The sequence below is a fragment of the Gallinula chloropus genome (genome assembly GCF_964237585.1).
Source record: "Gallinula chloropus genome assembly, chromosome: 3".
Lineage (NCBI taxonomy): Eukaryota > Metazoa > Chordata > Aves > Gruiformes > Rallidae > Gallinula > Gallinula chloropus.
This window is the reverse complement of record NC_140087.1, coordinates 60,801,885-60,821,369: the sequence shown is the minus strand read 5'-3', so window position 1 is coordinate 60,821,369 and position 19,485 is coordinate 60,801,885. Positions and strand designations below refer to the sequence as shown.

Below are 19,485 nucleotides of genomic sequence, written 5' to 3'. Positions count from 1 at the left end.
CTGCATGATTAAAACTGAAGCCTGGATGGGGGCTCTGGATTCCTTCAACAAACTTTATGTCCTAATTAAGCCCCACTATTCAGATAACAAACATTTGTCCTGGACAAAAGGAATGTTTGTAACTTAGTACCCTGGCAGACATGAAAGCGCTTAAGTTGAGCTCGTAAATTTTGAAAAACTTAATCCATAGGGAAACTTTTACTTCAGGTGTTCTTGTGATACATATGGTGTTTAATGAATGGTCATCAAGTGTTAACAGTTATTATTGATTATTGGAAATGTCAATTGTTTGAATGTTTTGATTGTAACACACTTTTCCTTCCTTCTTGCTTTACCCCTATCCTCTATCCATCACGGAGTACCATCTGTAAGGTGGCAGTCTTGAGCCATGGGGTGAAGGACTGTGTCCCTCAACGAACGCCTGTACCAGTGGATGTATGTCCCAACATTGCTGAAATATTACACCTCTTGCTATTACTGCTATTTGTGATAAAGGGGACTTGCTAATAAGATGCTTGTAAAGGGTTAAGGAGGACTTGCTAACAGGATGGTTTGAAGTGCCATAGTGGTTATGTCAGAGGTGACCTCACATAAACAATGCCTCATTTGAACAACTCTAGTGTTTCTAGTGTAGTTAGTCCTGAGTGATTAGTGTTCTTGGAATAATTTAATGCGGACCAAGGACTGATAAGAAGGAAACATCCCAATTATAGTCGCCCACCTGGAACAATCACAACTACGCATGTGACAGGGGAAGGAGGTGAAAAGTTCAACCTGATGAAGACTTCAAGCCTTCGTCACTGAGACCCCCAATGACCACTACCATGAGACAGTGCACAGATGCAATTGGGAGGAGTTTATGGAAACCACCTCTTGGAACTCATTTTAATACGAAGCGGGACAGGTTATGAATATGTATAGGTGTATGAGGTAACCTAATGATTTTGGATGGGGATATGGTATAAAAATGCTACAAACTCTGACCAAAGGTGTGCCTACTTTGTTGCGTCACCCGCTCTTGCAAGAACGTATAATAAATTACTGCTTCACTAACGTGTCTACCTTGAGTCCTTTCTTAGGACCATTGGCATTTCCAACAGCGCGGTGCTGCCAGCCGAGCCAGGTGCCTCCCGCGAAAGAGGGGACGGGAGCCCAAACTTACCTGCACACGGTGAACTCCTGCCAGACCCCGGCGCCGAGCTTGAGCAGTTGTCCCAAAGCCTTTGCTGAACCTCGCCTGCGGCTGAAGCAGAAGTTACTTGGTCCATGTACCCATCCAGAAAATTAACGGCTCCTGCTGCGGGAGCGTGTGCTAAACAAGGCTTATTCATGACTCCCAGGATCCGCAGGGCATCCTCCTCTCCCCGTGTTCCTCACCACACCACCCACCCTGCCCAGCCCCCAAGGGGCCATGGCCTTTGCTTGGTGCTGCCCTGCTGTTCAGCTCCACAATTAGCCCGAAGTGGCTGTATCCTGGTGGATGACTTCCCACAGCTCCCAAGGAATGGTTCTGGGTGAGCCAGACTTCCCCTGCCACCCTGGTGCTGTGGACCCACAGCAAGATGCAGCCCTTCTGCATGTATTCGTCTCCAGATGTGTAGGTGTGAGTCAAGCAAAGTTGGCTCTAAGTAGACTACAGGAGCTGAGTCCTGCCCCAGGCCCTTGTTTCCCACTCCCTCTCACAGCATAAAAGCTGCTCTCACGCAGCTTGCAGCAGCAGTGTGAGGGCTGTCTGTCTCCACCCTGCCTGCCATAATTTGCTGGGACAGCCCCTGGCACCGAGTGGGTGTTTGAGCTCTCACAGACAAACAGGAGTCAGATACCAATGTTTTTCCTAAGCTTGTTTCCAATACTGGGGGCTTAACCCCACCAATTTTTCCGTTCCCATTCTTAAAACACCATGTCCTCAAGCATGAAGTAATCACAGGTTACTGAAACAGTTCCTCTGTTACTTGTCTGACCGGAAACAACGTCAGCTGAACCCAAACCTGCTCCTAACAGAAATAATGTCCCGTTTTGATCCCAGTGGATCCTCAGACCTCACGGATCTTTGTCTGATCTAGCTTAGCTTAGAATTTGTTGAACTTCTATGTGGAGCTGCTTTACAATATTCAAGTGTAAACCAGAATATCTGTGAAGCACATCACTTCTTCATTTAAAGCAGCATTGGATTTTTTATAGCCGGCACTCCACATCCTTCTGAAGTCTGCTTAAATCCAGTCAAAAGGAATGCATGCCACACTCACTCCAGAAGGATGGTAAAATTGTTTATTCTTACATTAGTTTAGGTATACAGTGATAACATTTGGCTAGGAAAATTGCCTGCATCATAGTAAGAGAGATTTAAACAACTACAAACTGTCAATAAATACATTAAAAACATTCTGTATGCTGATGTAGAAATACCCTACATTGTTTTGGTTACTTACCCAGTATAGTATTATTGAAAAGGATTTTTTTTTTGGTGTTTTTCATGCAACATCAAAATTCTTCCTGACAATTCATGCTATACGACATCTTTTTCTTTATCAGTAATGGGATGGAATTTAAAATCCTGTTCAGAAGTAGTAAAAATTGCTGAAAACTTTAACATAAATCTCTCAATTGCTGTAATAAAAAGAACTAATTTAAAGAAGGTCGTCTTTAAAAAAATTATTTTTCTCAACTAATTCTTTATAAAACAGGCAGTATTTCAAAAGGGATGTTTCCATCACCCAGGAAGAATCATTTGTGCTTCAAAATTTTATAAGGAATATTCGTGGCAAAAACCTAAACCCAACTGGTAGGTAGAGCAGAGATCGCAGTCCGGACTGGTTAAAATCGAACATGCTTCCACAATCTGCCCAGGAACACACTAAACATTTATCCACATCACTATGCCATCACCTACTCTAACAATGAGAAATGGAGGTTTAATAATACTTAGCTCTTTTCATGCTCAAAATTCTTCACAAACATTTAAATAGTCCTAACGCTTCTGCAAGTATTATTATCCCCATTTTACGCTTGGGGTGCTGGAGGGGGAGAGTGGGAATTTGCCAGGATACAGGCCGCATCCCGATATTTTCCCTCTTGCCTCCCTCGATTTTCCAGGTTCTTTATCACTTTCTGTATTTTACACTCCATGTACGGGAGACTCCAGGGAAACGTGGGTGGTACGTTTCCATCAGTCAGTAGTGGTTATCATGCTAGTTGTGCCACTTTGAGAGTTCCATGACAAATACTAAAGTAACAATTGACATGAAGTCCACGCCCGAGGCTCGGGATTGATGTCCTAGAATGCCACACCATTTTCAAACCAAGCTTGGTCTTTCTGCAACAAAATATAAGGGCCATGAGGGCTAATACTCTCTGTTGTACAGCCAAAATGACGTTTAAAGTCTTTCATGGCTGTACAAAAGAGTACAATCTGTCCCTCACCATCTGTCCCTGGGAACATGGAAAGCCCCTACAGTGGCCCAGCGTGTCCTGACATCATACAACAAACAGGACATGTAGATCAAAATGAAGATTTTCGATGTGGCAGCTCACCACGAGGTAAAGATAACTAAGGTCTTTTTCCTCCCACCCCTAAATTTGAAAACATTTGTGTCTCAATTATGTCCTAGAAACCATCTGGGAAAGTAAATGCCTAGCCATGAGATTGCAGATATGAAATACGGTATTTCACCTTCCTCTTAGTATCAATCCCCAAATCATATCGCCTCAGTTGATACCAACACCTTACACAGACAGGGCATTTTTGATTTTGCCACATTTGCCCTCTGAATTTTCTACTTCATCCCTTGCAGTCTGTGCCATGTTTGGATTTTTATCCTGCCTAGATTCCCTGTACTCCAAACCCAGCTCGGGTTCTTGCTTCCTCTCTGACAAGCTCCAGGTTTGCCCGGCCAGTGGGCTGCAGGAGCAATGGATAACGTGGTGTTTCACTACCTGATCTGTGAGAGATGAGAGACACAGAATTCTGTCATTTGGACTAACGAAATTACCAAGTGTGCAAAATTACATCCCTCTTACAGGCACCCAAAAGGCTTAAAAAAGGCACGTGTATTCTTTGTTGCTGTCCTCAGTGCCTGATCTCAGTGGGTTTAGTGTGTCTCCAATAAACCCCATACAGTGCATACATTCCCTTGGAAGGAACTTGGAATAAAAATGAAGATCTCAAGGTGTAGAGTTTGCAGTTGTCTTACTCCTTAACAAACACCAGAGCTGCACTACCTGGGAGAAGTGGGTTCTTATGGCAACCTCACTCCCTAATCTGTTTTCTCCCTCCTTTCCCAAACATCCAAGTTTCTAGCAGAGGGGAACAGTGCACGGTACATGGGCTTTTTCCCAAGCAGATATCCAAAGCTCATCCTGCCTTCTGTAGAGCTGGTAGGCCAGAAAACGTCACTTTTGTGCAGATGCGGGAGCGAAAGTACAGGAATTTTGCCCCCTTCTTCCAGCAGCACAGCGGAAAGCCGGCAGGCTGGCCGAGTGCCCCACTGCTGGCCATGTCCTGAGAGGTGAGAAGCGCCGGTGGCTTCTTTTGATTTCAGATAGAGACTGTGGATGTTTACCACCAATGGACATTAGTCCCAAGGCACTAGGCAGGAACAGAAAGGATATAACAAAGCTGTTGTGACATGGGGGTACTCTATACAGATGAAATATCAGGCTAGAAAAGTAAGAGGCATTGGCATCTTCCTCAGGGATTTCTGGAAAAAAAGCAATTAAACCAAAAAAATAAAAAGGATGCCAAGATTCCAGGCAAATGTTTTCCCTGCCTGACTGAAGCCATTCTCCCCGCTTTAAAAATCCAGGAGATGGAGGGATCAAGATACAGTGATTCAAATGTGCCAATGTTGGAATCTTTCCTTTTCAGACAGGTGAAATGCACTTGTGGGCTTGAACATGGCTTCAGTTCAGTGTGAGGGACAGGAGCCCACAGGCCTGCTTGGGCTCCCAGGGGCTTACTGGAGGAGGGTCATCTCCAAACGCCAGTCTGGTGACGGGGGCCAGGTGCTTTCCCCAGCCTGCACCGACCCAAGCCTGGCTTCAATGTATGTTCACATCAAACTGGACTTCTAGCTGCCTTTAAAACGCAGTCTTGAGAAAGAGGTTAAAAAAGGAAAGGCTGATGCTTTGGCGATTTGTTACACAGTCCAAAAGCCTCAAAACATTACCAGTAGCTTGACTAGTGGCAAGTCACTATTGCATGGCTGGCAGTCACCGAGAAAGCATTTCTTACTGGTTAAAGCAGTCACGTGGACTGGACATGTTTTTCACAGTTCCTCCAGATCGGTTAAATCCACGACCACTTTCAAAAACAGAGTGTCATCTCTGATGTAGGTGTTCTTTGTGTTCTCCAGGACCACATGTGACACGAAGCGTGGACATCCAGAGGCAATGTTCATCTCTCCATCCGGCCTTTTGAAACTGCTGCTGTTGGGATCAGCTCTGAAGACTTCCACGACGTGGTTTTTTTTCCCGCTTTGGTCCAAAAGCATAAGTGTAACTTTTTGCTTGAAAGGCCACGGTAGCAGCGAGTCAAACTCCCCTCTCATCACCACGAAGTAGAGAGACATGTGTGTTCCCTTTCCTGAGCCGTCCCCGTTCAGGTAGGCTCTCGCACATAACCTGTACCCGCAGCGGCTGGTATAAAAGGGCTGGCTGAAGATGGAGAGGACACGGCCTTCCACCGCCTCTTTTTTCTTCATCTTGTAGTCCATGATTTTCCAGATTAGTTTCCCGTTGTAGCACGTCCCTTCCAACAGCTTAAATCGTTCCTCGTTTTTATTGAGCTGCGCTTTGTGAATATTGATCTGGAGATCGTGTTTGCTGGACTGACCTTCCAAAACAACTTGGGGTGGGGGGGGGGGGGGGGGGGTGAGGGGGTGGGAAAAATAGAAAAACATTTGGTAAAACAAAACCACCACAGGACTGGATACAAAGAGCAACCAGGCTCAAGCTAGCAAAAGTGAACTTCTCAAGCCCGAGTATGGGCTGTTAACTAGCGCTACTAGACCTGTTAACTTCTTTTCATTGTCATTGCAGCTGGTGGGTGAATAGGGAAATCCAGTCGCTACAAGCCAGATTCAGTGCTGGGCTACACATAGTACCACTGCCTCACCACAGTGCACCAACCTGACCAAACCCAGCTTGCTGGCCCTGCAGCACCACAGGAATTCGGGAGACACTGTGGAGTAGAGGAGGACGGGAGGATGCAGCACACCCCACCACAGCTTGCTCTTAGAAAGCAAGAAGAAAGCCCTTCCTGGCTGATAGCTGCAAGTGACTGACTGTAGCATCAGTTAGCCTCTACTTTGCCACCAGTACATCAGCAAAAACCCCACACCCCACGCAGAAAAGAAACAGAAGTCCCAACACACCCAAGCGCTGCTCATATGTCTCCATCAGGGCAATCTTCTGTTTCACATTTTCAATTGTGTCAAACAGGGGTCGCAAGTCTAATTTACTTTGCTGCTGGTTTGCCATCTGTATTAGCTGTTTCACTTGTGATTCCAGGCGTGCAGACTTATCCAGGTGACTGGCCAGAGCCTTCCCAGTTCACATCATCGAAAGAGGGTGGAAATGGAGCCATGACACATTCATAAAATCAGACAGTTCATGTAAAATAAGACAAAGAAGCCTTTAGCATGTGGGCAGTATCAACTGTATGGTATATTTGAAAGTATTCTGCTGGCTTAGGAACATATCCAAATGCTCCTTCACAATTCATTTGGCATTTACTGACTGAGAAGCCATCCCTTACTCAGATCCATTTGCACTGCGTCACTGAGTATTCAAATCTGCACGTGCATATGTGCCACAGGGACCTGGCCCAGAGGACTGATACAGGGCTTTTTGCCTAGATCAGATAGTCAAATGTCAGTATCAAGATGATACTGCATTGTAAAAATCCCAAGAAGGGCTTGCAAAGTGTCTGGAAGGCAGTATTTGTTATTGCCCTGCCATTAATAACAACTACAACTGGATAAACACGTTCAAGGGTACAAGAATGCAATTAGCCAAAAAAAGATAAAATCAACATCTCACCTGTGTGCTTACCATCAAGTTGCTACTTTTGCCAAACAGTTGTGTAAACTGTCTGAACTCTTTCTCACACTTTTTAATGGCCTCTCCTAGCTGCTGGATTTTAATCTCTTTGCATTCCAGGTGCTTATACAGCTCTGATATCTACAGATGAAAAAAAACCAGAGTAAAAATGCTAATGCACATAAAAATATACAAAGATAAAACTAAAACACATGTAACCACATGTTTTAATTAAAACATATGTGACTACACCCAGTGCAGAAGTGATGGTGAGTGGAAAGGTGCTTGCAACTGGCTCTGCATTACTCCATGCTGCCTCTACAGAGGGAGTGAGTGACCTGGTTGTCTGAAGGCTCCTTTTCAGAGCAATCTGACAGGCCTCTGAAACTTTAAAATGCTGTATCTCCAAACCTCAGATCTGCTGTAAGCAGAGGTCAAAGACAAATGAGGTGAACGATGGCAACAAGCCTTTCTCCGTGCTTGGTGGAGACTGTATGTGCCCGAGCACAGAGATGTTTCCACCTAATTGACTGACTTCACTGGAAGAGTTTATTCTGAAATCCGAGGTGTGCAGAGACTGTAAAAACAGTCTTTTAAGATGTAGCTGAGCTAAACCAGGCAACAAATGAAGGATCTCATATCACCCTCAGCGCTTGTTAGATACGATTTACCTGTTCTTCCAACTGGGAGTTCTTGTCTAAAATCTGCAGCATGTGTTCCCTCAGGGCGCCGTTCTCATGCTCGGCAAGTTTCCCTCTTTTAACCTGAGTGAGGTAGAGGAGGAAGTGAAAGAATGAAATAATAAGTCAGGCAGATTTTTGAAGCTGCTTGTAAAAACTTTATTGCTGCAAGAATTTAAAATGTCTCCTCTGTGCTTTGAAAGCGAGGGAGTGGCAGTCCTGAGTCCCCACTACAGCATCTGAGCCAATACTGGAAATGGTCGAGAGAGAATAAAACCTGGTCATTTTGATTAATTGCCCTCGTTGGGTTTGGAGACAAATTCCAGTCCCAGCACAAAGAAAATCTGTAAGACGGTACCTTTACAAGGCAGCCATACTGCTTATATGGGCAGTCCACTTCTGTCTCCGGGCACACAGCGTGGTGCTTCTCGATCTGCATGTATTAACAAAGAAACTTGCAATGAAATACGTGTTAAGGAACTTGTCTCACTGATAAAAATCTGAATGCCTGCATAAAGGGCAAGTAAAGGCCAATGCCATGGCACTGCTCATCACTTGAAGAGGAAAATGAGTATTGAGTCAGTAAGCCAGACAGGTGTTTTCCCCCTGACACTGCAAAGTGCCAGTGCTTTGCCGTGATCGAATACCTTGCTTGTGAGATGGGTCACAATCACTTCTAGGACCAAACAAAGAAAATACTTAGGGCAATGAAGTTTTGTTGGCACGGGCTGATGTGGTCTGCAACGTGTGGCCCACAACGTGGGGCTCACAGTGTAGCTTTTAGATTTCATGAATGCGTGCAATCTGCTGAATCACACTATGGGGAAAAAAAAAATCATAGTACCTCCTTTTTCAGAATGATTTGTGAACAGTTTTGGAGACAAGGCACAGGATAGTCAGGACAGTCATTTTCCTCATGATTCTGGGGAAAGAGAAGCAAAATGATGCTGTGCATGTGTGTAATGTAGTATAAGCAAACTATTAATTCTGGCAAGCAAAAAGTAATCCCACACATACATGTGCAAGCCCCATGTCCCACTGTTGTTCATAAGAAAGCAACAGTAATTGGTATTATTTAAAGCATATTTATTATACTTTCTTCTTCATCTACTCAGCCAAATTTTGTTTCAGGAGTTGTCAAGCCCCATTGCAATGCTGGAAACTTTTCACTCAGCAAAATTAAGAAGAGACATGTGCTGTGGATCCCCAGGGAATGTTTTATAATCTTACCTTTATGTTAATTAACACCACGTATTTATTACAGTACTGACACATTTCTTCTCGAAATTTACAATGCTGGCTCAAGTGCTCTTTCAAGTCTTTCCGAAGAATTTGGTCACAACATCCATCATTAGTGCATTGCACACTTTCAAACAAACACTGCTGGAGATGTTCCTGCAACATACAACAGCAAATTAAACCCCAAAGTGTTTCACTGCATCTGCAGGTGCCCAACGGACCCACAGAAACTTTTGGCAGTTTGGTAACAAACTAAACTCTAAACACTCTTCCCTCCATAAACTCTTCCCTTCTCCAACCTCAAAACTAAAGTGAACATGAAATTTTTGAGAGCTGTTTGCATGATTCCCACTTCTCATTCAATTGATACCCCAAGAAAGGCCCAAATGACCTGTATATCTTGGCAACTTGAATCAACCATCACATGGTGCCTAAGCATACAGAGGTATGTTTAGACCCTATGGATATACTAAAGTTACATTAATCAAACAGTTCTTATTAAACCAATTACCTAGGGCAAAGCTGGAGCAAGCTAATACTTTTAATATTTTGAGTTTAATGTTTCCTCCTCACAGTGTGTAGCTGAGTCATAATCTTGGTACTTAAACCACCTCACGACAATAACTCCAAAGGAGACAATCGCTGGAATTCAGCTTACAATAAACACCCAGAGTTTGCAAGAAAATCAGAGGCGTCAAAATTCGACCAAACTAACCTGATACCGTCCCAGAATTATTTTTGAGCTGCAGTCAGGAATGTTTTTGCAGAACACATGCAAGTTGAGAACTTCTCTTTTACAGCAGTTGTCTTTGAATACCTGTAAAGGAAGCAAACCAGCCCTCATATTGCAGCCACGGGGGATGTTAGAAAGAATATCTAAGAGCAAAACATCACAAGAAATCCTTGAAGCACACAAGCATAGACTCTGTAATGATGAGTATGGTTCTCAATAATTCATAATGAAAAAGTATACTAAAAATATAAATTAAAACATACATGAATTTTCTAATAATAGCATAGGGGTTTATCCCACATATAGCTGACCCACATAGCACACTTTCAAGCCTTGGCATGTAAACAAGGACAAATGGGTCCATTAAAAAAATAAATAAATCAGTAGCTTCCAAAATAAGAAGCACAAACTTATCTTTTCCTTTAAAAAGCTACCAAAAAGTAAATTAAGTCTGCAGAATGAATGAGATATAATGCAAATGGTTAAGGCGACAAATTATAACCAAGTGAAACCCAAGACAACCAGATAAAGAAGATCCCCCTGCAAGGTGGGGCATTAAAAAGGCAAAGCAATAAACGTTCTATTTAGTAGACATTTGGAGGCTAGGGAAGATTTAAAACTTTGTGAAACTTTTGACACTTCACTGGGAATACAGAGGACTAAAATGAAAAAACTCCAGAACATAAGGTGTACAATAAAGCTCTAGCTGTACATCCATACTTCCTTTCTAGGACAGCACCACTGAATACATCTCTTCCCTTAGCATAGTTTCAGAGACAAAAGCTTCTCTGCCCCGAGAACTAACAGACTAAAGGCCACCTTGTTCTCAGTCACCTTGCCTTTTCCATGCAGATGTTGAGTGCTGAAGCAAAACTACAGCCACTTACCTCGTGCATTTTTATTGTTTCTTTGTCCACAGGACAGGTGGGTACTGCATTCAACTCTCTAGATCAAAAGAAGAGTCACGTCAAACCAGAGAAAATTTCATTTATTTTGTGAAATGGGGCTATGCTAGAATGTGAGTCTGGCAGAAGTCAGAACTAGACGCCATAAAAAACAAAGGAAGTGCTTCAAAACCACTTTCATCTGGCAGCTACAAAGCCAAATTCTGCCCACAGCTCTAGGAGGGTATCAAGCTGCAACAGTGAATATGTAACAGAAAGCAGTTTTTCCTATGAGTATTAATAAGATGATTTGTAGCTATGAGGGCTTGGTCACTCTCTGGACATCTGCTGCTCAAAAATGTCATATCTGAAAAAAACCCCATCAGGCGTGTTAAGCCCAGCCTTTGCCTAGCACAAGGAGCCCACTCCTTTCTGTACCAGTAAAAGATCCAACAGCTCCCATCTTAAAAGGCTTCCAGAAGTCCTGGAATGAAGGACAATGAAACACTTATCAAGGCAGCGCAGAAAGCAGGCAACCCAGAGAGAGAAAGCAGCAAACCCAAAGCATCTAATATTCATGAAAGGTAAATGGTGACATCCATCCACATAATCAGGCTTCTCCGCAGCTTCCCAGGCCAAATCCTGCCCTTGGGTACACCGAACAGTACATAGTGTAGTTCCAGACAGGCTGTGTGGTGAGCTCATTTGTACCTGCAGGTAAATCCCGAGCAGATGGATGCCAGCAGCCTTGTGACCCGACTGGAGTACCGAGGAAGACTAACCCCAGTGTTCTAACCCCACTAACATCAAAGAAATTGGTAAACGAGAACAGCTTCATCCACCCACCAAGTGCCAACACCATGAGACATTAATGGAACGAGTTCACCTGAACAGCACAGGATGAGACAGGCAGACTGAGACAGCATCTCGTGCAGCAGTGCTTAAGCTTACATCAAGAATTCATTTATGCTGACTTGCCTGCAGTCACCAGCACTGGACAAGGTCTGTAAAGACACCCTTAAAACACTGAGCACACAGTCATCGAATTCAACAGAGCCTTTCCATTGACTCCTTCAGCGTTTCATCAGATGGGGGCTATCGTTATGGCACTCGCTGCTGATATATAGAGGGCGCTGACTTCTTTTTAGGAAGGGGAGGATGTGGAGCTGGTGGGTGCGGGAGGAGTTTGCACTGACCTCAGAGAAAGAATGCACTGCTGGCAAAACCGGTGGCCGCATCCCGTCTGGTGGGGATTGCGGAGGACGAGGTGACAGTAGGTGCACTTGTACCGCTCTTCTAAGGTTTCGACAAACTTGTAGTCGGCGTCAGGCTCGAAGTCCAGGGAGACGGCGCTGGAAGAGTTCTGGCGCGTGAAGATTTCCGAGAGGCCCGCGGGTTCGTCACAGGCCATGGGAGCTGCACTGGGAACCAGACAGCGGGAGAACCCCTTCAAGTATTCACCGGCAGCGATGCCGCCTCGGCTGCCCCTTGCAGCAGGATGCTGCTTGCAGGAGGGCTGCCATCGGCAGCAAGGTGCGACAGGTTTTGAAGGGAAATGTGATGTCAACTATGGAAGAACAGCAAAATGCTCAGTGAACCACAAAATGATGGTTACATGATAAGCACCAAAGCACACTTCTTCAGAATAGAGTTTCACAGAATGAAAATTAGTCCCCAGAATAAAGATTTAAAAATTTTTCTCACAGTAGTTCTTAGTTGCAGAAAAATTACAAGGGTCACAGACATGGCTGGGGACAGCTGAGGCCAAATCTTGGCCCTAGTGAACACCAGAAAAGTCTACACTTAATGTAGAGGCCACCCACAAGACTTGGTAAGTTCACTGCACTGGTTCAAGCAAGAGATAGCTTTGTGATTAACAGCAAGGAACAGAGGAAAAAAAAAAAAAGGCAGCAGGGAGATTTTACCTTCAGTTCAGGTGTTAGAGGAGTCAAAGCCTCTTAACTCGATGTCTTTCTTTTCCCCGTTGATCACTCATTTAGAGCAGTAAACTCTCAGCCTACTTTCCCAAAGTTTTCCTTATTTACGTGCAAGTTCCTGGCTACATTAATCCAGCCTGAAAGAAACAGTGGGGGGAAAAAATAATCAAAAAACCAAAACTGTAATCAGAAGCGTGACTTAAGGGTTTTCTCTCAACCTACCAAAGCTCATACACACCACAGAACACAATCTTAGTGTTATAATAGGAAACCCCCACAACATTCATTTCCAACCCTAAGTCCCAAACCTTGCAATCTTCCACCGGTCCCTCGATCTTGCAGTACTTTGTGCCACTCTAGTTTTCATTTCTTGTGGCTCTGCATTCAGAAGACATTTCTTCCTTGCAGGATGCATATCAAAGCACAACGCACCTGAGCTCTTGGATGGTTTTGTGGGGGAAGTGCCCAATTTTAGCGCTGTGTTGTGGGATGCTGTTTCTCCTCTGTATGCATCACCCTCTCTATCAGTCACTCAAGTCACTCTTACTGGCACCAGCACCTCTGTCAGAGCTCTGACTCAGCTCCTGTAAGGTCACCGCGGGTATCTGCTGATTTCACAGGAAAGCAGGGCCAACACATTGCCATTCATAACTTCATGGCTGGCATTAAATGGTGTGCTGACTACTAATATACTGTCCTATCTCCCTGCTGCAGTGGATTCCCAGCCCACGGAAGCAGAGGTTAGAACATAAGCACTGCCACAGACCTGTGGGCCTGCACATGTGACATCCATTTTCCTTCCTTTAAAATCCTGTACTGGGCAAGGAAATCCTGCTGTCAGGTAAAGCACCCGATTCAAAATCAAGCCAAAGCTCTGAACCAGTGAAAGTATATTTCACAGGGAACATTTATGTGCTTCTTACTCAGCACCCTTGTTCTGGGGTGCACATGGTATTTACCTGTCCAGCTTGTGAGAGGCTCCCTGCCCTCCACCAGGCTGAATGTCAGACTTAGTCCAGCACAACTCATCATCTAATGTTGGTAACCCATGGGAACATGAGTCCTAATCATATTCCAGGCATAAAGACTTATTATTCTGACTGGAGTCTGCAAATTACCCTGTTTGGTCGCTCCAAATGAACAGCCCTCTGCTTCAAACCAGAGATGATTGTCCATATCGCTCCTTTCATTTTTTAAACAACTGACCTTTTCTCCTCTGAAAATGGGGATCCTGGTTCTCTGACGCTTAATAAGGAGCAATTTTATTTTCCTCATGTCACCCAGAGATGCTGAAATGCAACCCAAGGTATAACAACCCTCATGCCTGGGCTGCCTCCATAGCAGACGCCAGCAGCAAATAGAGAGCTGTCACCATTAACTTCCACAGCACAGCCTGCTTATAGGATAAATTTCCTACAAACTCATTCTGTCATTGGTTGGTAAGAACCCCAAAACAGGTTTTCATCCTCTCCCTTGCTAGTGCTCTCTCTTATTTATGAGTCATCTAATTTTCCAAGTCCCAATACACTCAAGGAGTTATACCATCTGATGGCATGGTTTAGCAAGTTAATGCTACAAAACACAAAAACTTGTGAAAAAACATGATAAAAAAATTGTAAAAATCTATATTTTGTCCATTTTTGCCATTAAGGGTCTACCTTAACTCCTGAAGTGCTTCCAGCTGGGGTGAACATTACAAGTGTTTCAGGCAGCAAAGTTAAGGGATGCACTAGGTAGAAACACAGTCACCAGCCAAAAATCTCATCCAGAAAGTCCTTCAGAGCTCTCGCTGCTAATTAAATCAAGCACGTTCATTCCCATCTCTTTCTGCAAGGAGCACTCTGCTGTGGTACAACATCCTCCAGCTCTGGTGCTGAGAATCCATATCTCCTTAAACACCTCCATAACACATAATCCCCAATCCAGATCCTATTCCTTAAGAGGAGACTCTCGGTATCTCCAGGAAAGTGTCTCCTTCACCTCAGCCTCACACAGGAGCGTGGTGCACAGCTGAGGGCACATCAGGGCACAGAAAAGAGCATTTTGGGCAATGAGTGAGCCTGCTCAAGGGCAGAATGGAAACCTTGGGGTGCCCAGAAGACTGGGGACAGTTGGTACCACTGCCGGCCTTGCAGGGGGGTTTTGCTGGGGGATTCGCAGCTGTTTTGCTGGAGAAACAGGGCTGCCTCAGAAGAGGGCCCGTGGATGGTGATGCTTCACCCAAGCTGGAGAGGTGCCCATGTGAATCAGCTGGGGAGATGGGCTCAGAGCAGCTGAGAAATGGCAGTCCTGTGCCAAACCTACCGCCGGCCAGTGCTCGGCGGGATGCCATCCAAACCATCGCAGGCGGCGTGTAATTCCCATCCCAGCACCCACCGGTGACTCAGGGTGGATTGCAGAGACTCTTCTTCCACTTCTAGCTTCCTGCGCCTGTGCTCTCTGAACTGAAACCAAAGGGAAAACGTCAGGGAAAAAAGTGCTTTCTTCTGACAGCCAGAGCACGCCGATGGGTAACTGAATCAGTTTCCTGCTTACGCTAATGTCTGGCCTGCGTAGGAGATGGGGTACGCTTTCACTTCTGCCTGCTCACAGCTCAGAGCAATGGGAAGGCATCCTTTCCTTCTGTACTCGGTGATTTTTCAGCACGTGTGCACACTGTAGTGCTGTTTTTAAAGTATTAGAGGGCTTCCAACTCATGCTGCATAACGATGCTCCTGTGGCAGATGCACAAGGCAGGCGGCAACAGGATTTTCAGCGCAGCTCCGCCGCAGCAGCACACACACACAAACCTGCCCCCAATCTGTGGACACTGAAAAGGATTTCCATCCACTGAGATAAATAGAATTTGTTCTGACCACGCATAGAAGAGTAGTTTGCATCACTAGTAGCTAAGCCTGAGCCCTACGAACAGCTACCAAAGCCTGGGAGTTCAACAGCAGCGCAGCAGAAAGAGCTCCCAGCTGTACCCTCCTGCTGCTTCAGCATCCCAGCCCTGCCTGTGCCGCCAGCGGCACACACCACACGCTTCTGGAACAACCCTTTCTATGACTGAGTTGTATGAAGATGCTTTAACATCCCTGGAAATAATCCATGGGCGGGGGGGTGGGGTGGGGAGTTTTCGTAACAAAAATAAACTCTCCTACATGTGGGCTATCCTGCTGTAACCACCACCCCAAACTGGGACCAAATGTTTTCCATTAAAATGCACCATGCTGAGTATAACTTTTTAGAAACTAAGAGATGAGGAGAACATGATAATAAGGAGAAAAATCAGTGTGGGCTTACTGTAATATAGCCATTACGTTAGCAATTCCAAAGCTGTGTTCAACCAGCTCCCTGCCAGCACCTTATCTGCACCCCCAGCAGTCAGAATGGAAAGCAGTGGTGTGCAGCACCAATAGCACACCAAGCTACTGTGACAGCACACAGAAACACTGTGACAGCATACCAAACTACTGTGGACAGGATAACTCTTTTTAGCCATGAAAACACACTGACTGCAAACAAAGAAAATCATCCCTACAATTTGGCAGTTCTTTCTTAAAGAGAGTATGAATTTCGTGTTTCTTCTTTTGTTATCACAGGCGTGGCCACCACCTGTGGACAAGAAGACAGGACCCTCAGTCCTGCTGCCCAGCAAACAGGGGCTGAGAGTATGGTTCCTGTCAGGTTCATCACTTGAGGGGAGGATTATGCTCAGCTCCCCTCCAGAACTGGAGGATTGCTCAGTAAAAAGCACTGTGATTGCTTCCTTACATACCATGCTTCCATGAAATACATTAACAGGCCATGGAAAAAAAGTGTCACATACCTGTATTCTTACAATTCTAGTTCTGTTTCAGCTCCATTCCTTTTCCTGAAAGGACTTGGTAAGGACAAGTCTTAAAAGATGCCCTGTCTCTCCCTTTGAAAATGACCTACCTTTTACAGCACAGCAGAACTGGAAGCCTCTGTTAGACATGACGGGGCACGCTTTGTCAAATCCAACATACCTCAGAGGTCTAAGATCAATTAATTTCATCAGGAGCTGACAGGGAGAAATACGATGGAGAGGAACATGTCTTGCATTAAAATGACCCTCTCCAAGCTGCCTTATAAACCAGGTGGATTAGATGCCTCCAGTATTTTAAAATTAAAACTGTGAACTACTAAACTAAGGTCCTTCGCAAAAGCTGTGCCTTTTGGGGGCAAGAGATGTCTGTAACATACAGAGCGGAACAGGTAACAAAGTCTGCTTAAGAATGACTGTAAACTCCTGCACACTTTAAAATCCGTATTTAAGATACAGCTGTTTATATGGAGTCATGTGAAAATAGCAAATGATGACACCTGACTTCACTGTGGGATCGTCCTCATCCTTTTTAACCTAGGAACGGTCAAAACATTTTGACTGCTGACAACGAAACGCACTTGCAGAGTGCACATGGTGGAGAAGGACCCTGGCTGCATCCCTGCGGCCCCCCTGGCCTGAAGGTTGTGGATGGAAAGGATTCCCCACCATGTCATGACCACAGACCCACCACTGAGATGCCAGGCTCGCTCCTATGTTGCCTGGCAGCAAGGCAGCCTCAGGAGCTGCTCTGCTGTTGTCCTAACAGCTTAAAACCCACAGTGCAGTGACCAGCTGGTGCCCGGGAGAGATTATTTCTAACAGCAATAATTTCCTATTGGATTTGTGCCTGAGGTCCCACAGGAGATGTTGCTGCAGAGGGCAGCAGAACAAATTTGTTTTCTTTTCTATACAGACAATATTACCCAATTCAAACTCCAGTATTACCTTCTCCTCAAAGCACAGTGAAACCTCACTCAGCAAGCATCAATTTGCTAATCTCCATAGGCAAATTTTCACCAAGCAGAGTAGGACGGTAGGGCTTCCTTTGCATAGAGTTACAGTCAAACATTACAACAAATCCCTGTAAGACTAGACTTCATCTAGCTTTATAAGGCATAGACTACAACACAGATAGCATTTAAGAAATAAAAAAAGACCCCCAAAATTAAAGAATACACTCTTACAACTAATGTGGCGTGTCTAGTGCTGAAGGAGCTTTGATTTTATGGACAACTTGCTTGTTTGCTACATCTGTTATTTTCCCCAGATCTCCTAATCATTCATTCCTTAGTTCGGTGTGACCCAGAAATCTCTTTACATCTAATCCACACGATATCATTACAGTGATACGGAAGATTTTTGTCTTAAAGTAATCTCATTCACAGCTAGAAAACAATTTTACTGCCATCGTTCCTGCAACGTTTTCCTACCACCAGAGGTTTTGGTAAGGAGGCGCCGCCACTCACCTCTGCGACAGACACCCCAGCGCTGCTTTGCCGATTCAAGGGGCGAACTCGTTTCCTGAGACGTTGCAGGTTCTGCAGCCTTCGCTCAGCACAGCCCCGCGCCGCTCGCACCCCCACGTGCCATGGCTCACGCCTGAGAAGCCCTTCAGAGAGGAGAAACAGTTCTAGCAAGGTTAGGCTCCTGCCGGCATTGGCAAGACGCGCTTTGGTAAAGCTCTACTCGGAAACTGTCTCTGGTCCTCAATGGGGAGAGAATGAGAGAGAGAGAGTGCGCCAGTGTAAGCTTTGTGGTTAGAGCATTTTAAAACGGCAAGGGAGCGGAAATCCCCCAGCGTAGCTTTGAAAATATCATGTCTAAAAATGTTTCAGAAGCATTAGGACCCAAGGCAAGCCATTGAGAAGTCTTTTTCCCCTCGCTGTGTGGATGTAGGGATTGCAGGCTTGGCCAGCTGGTTAAACCTGTAATCACACAAGGTTACCAAAAACTTTTCTCAGTGGTTTTTGTCCCAGATACAGAGGAGATTTCACCTTTCACAAAAGTGGCTAGTGATGTGGCCGAAATAAAAATACCCAGGCAGCAGGAAACACATAAAGATGTAAAAAGAACCCGGGTCCAATGCTACAAATCCCTCTGCAGAAACCCTGGTGAGCCAGGGTGGACCCACTCGCTGCAGGAAGCGAAGGGACGGCTCTGCGGGGAAAGCGGCGCCGTCTCGGTCACGAAGCAACTACATCAACTCACACTACAGCCTGCACAGGCATTTCGCAGCCAAACCCCAACTCCCTAACTGAGATAAAATCCATTTCAAGAAAATAAACGCTCACATTTGGGGTTTTAATCATTTAAGTGGACATAAACACCAACGATTTTTGTAGCCTGAACTTAATTGCACACATGGGATTCCTGTCAGCCTCCATCTCCACTGACTGTAGGGGATGTGTATGTGTGTGTGAGCTTCCTTCCCCAGACCAAAATGTGCTGCCCTTGTGGCAGTGCCACAGGCTCCATCTCTAACTCCATCTCTATCCCCCCCTTTTCTTTCTCTCTCCCCCCCCACCCTCCCGCCCATGTTCCCTAAAGTAAGGTATCTTATTTTCTACAAAAGCAACAGTTTTTAGGTTTCCTGTTATTTAAAATACTACTTTTCCAAGGAAAGTTTCTATTCTATCTTGCAGTAAATACAAGCCATACCCTCCTCAGCCTTTTCCCTTCAACTGAGCTCGCTCCCAGTGCATTTCTAATGTGGTTCAAATTCCACCTCCCCCTCCCAGGAGGCATCTCAACCTACTGCATGTTTTCTTGAACCTTCCCTGAAGGTCTGGAACAGACAGGTCATTGCTGAAGTCAGTGGCAAAAGGAAAGGCATCGATTTGAAGGCATGCTGCTTCTTTATGGGATCAATTGGATTGATCCAAGTTGTATTTCTAGATGCAACCTAAGCTCACTTCTACAGTCGAGCTTTATAAACCAGAAGATATCCTTTTGTCCTTGCCATGAACTCATGTCCTCAGCATGTGTCCTGGTAAAGCTGTTGGCTCTGAGCCTCTGCACACGCTGACATCAGATCAGCAAACCAGCTCGTACGTGGGCTTGCCTTGAACCTGGCATCTCTGGTGGAAGGAGAGGTCTGGCTGGTTTCATCAGGAGGAGGCAGCGCTGCAGAAAGCATCGTGCT

General features: G+C 45.2%; 1 protein-coding gene across 2 annotated transcripts; it reads right to left on the bottom strand.

Moving 5' to 3' along the window:
• Positions 1–5,264: 5,264 nt before the first annotated feature.
• On the bottom strand, positions 5,265–11,985 carry TRAF5 (TNF receptor associated factor 5; the record flags this gene model as incomplete). Of its 2 annotated transcripts, none has more annotated exons than XM_084262014.1 (10): positions 5,265–5,842; positions 6,372–6,540; positions 7,039–7,179; positions 7,710–7,802; positions 8,077–8,151; positions 8,563–8,640; positions 8,949–9,113; positions 9,673–9,774; positions 10,578–10,631; positions 11,767–11,985. In XM_084262014.1, 10 exons carry the CDS (start codon positions 11,983–11,985, stop codon positions 5,265–5,267), a joined length of 1,674 nt encoding a protein of 557 aa, XP_084118140.1. The 2 variants fall into 2 exon arrangements, with proteins under 2 accessions (XP_084118140.1, XP_084118139.1); XM_084262013.1 differs by having other exon boundaries at positions 10,578–10,635; positions 11,771–11,985.
• Positions 11,986–19,485: the final 7,500 nt, after the last annotated feature.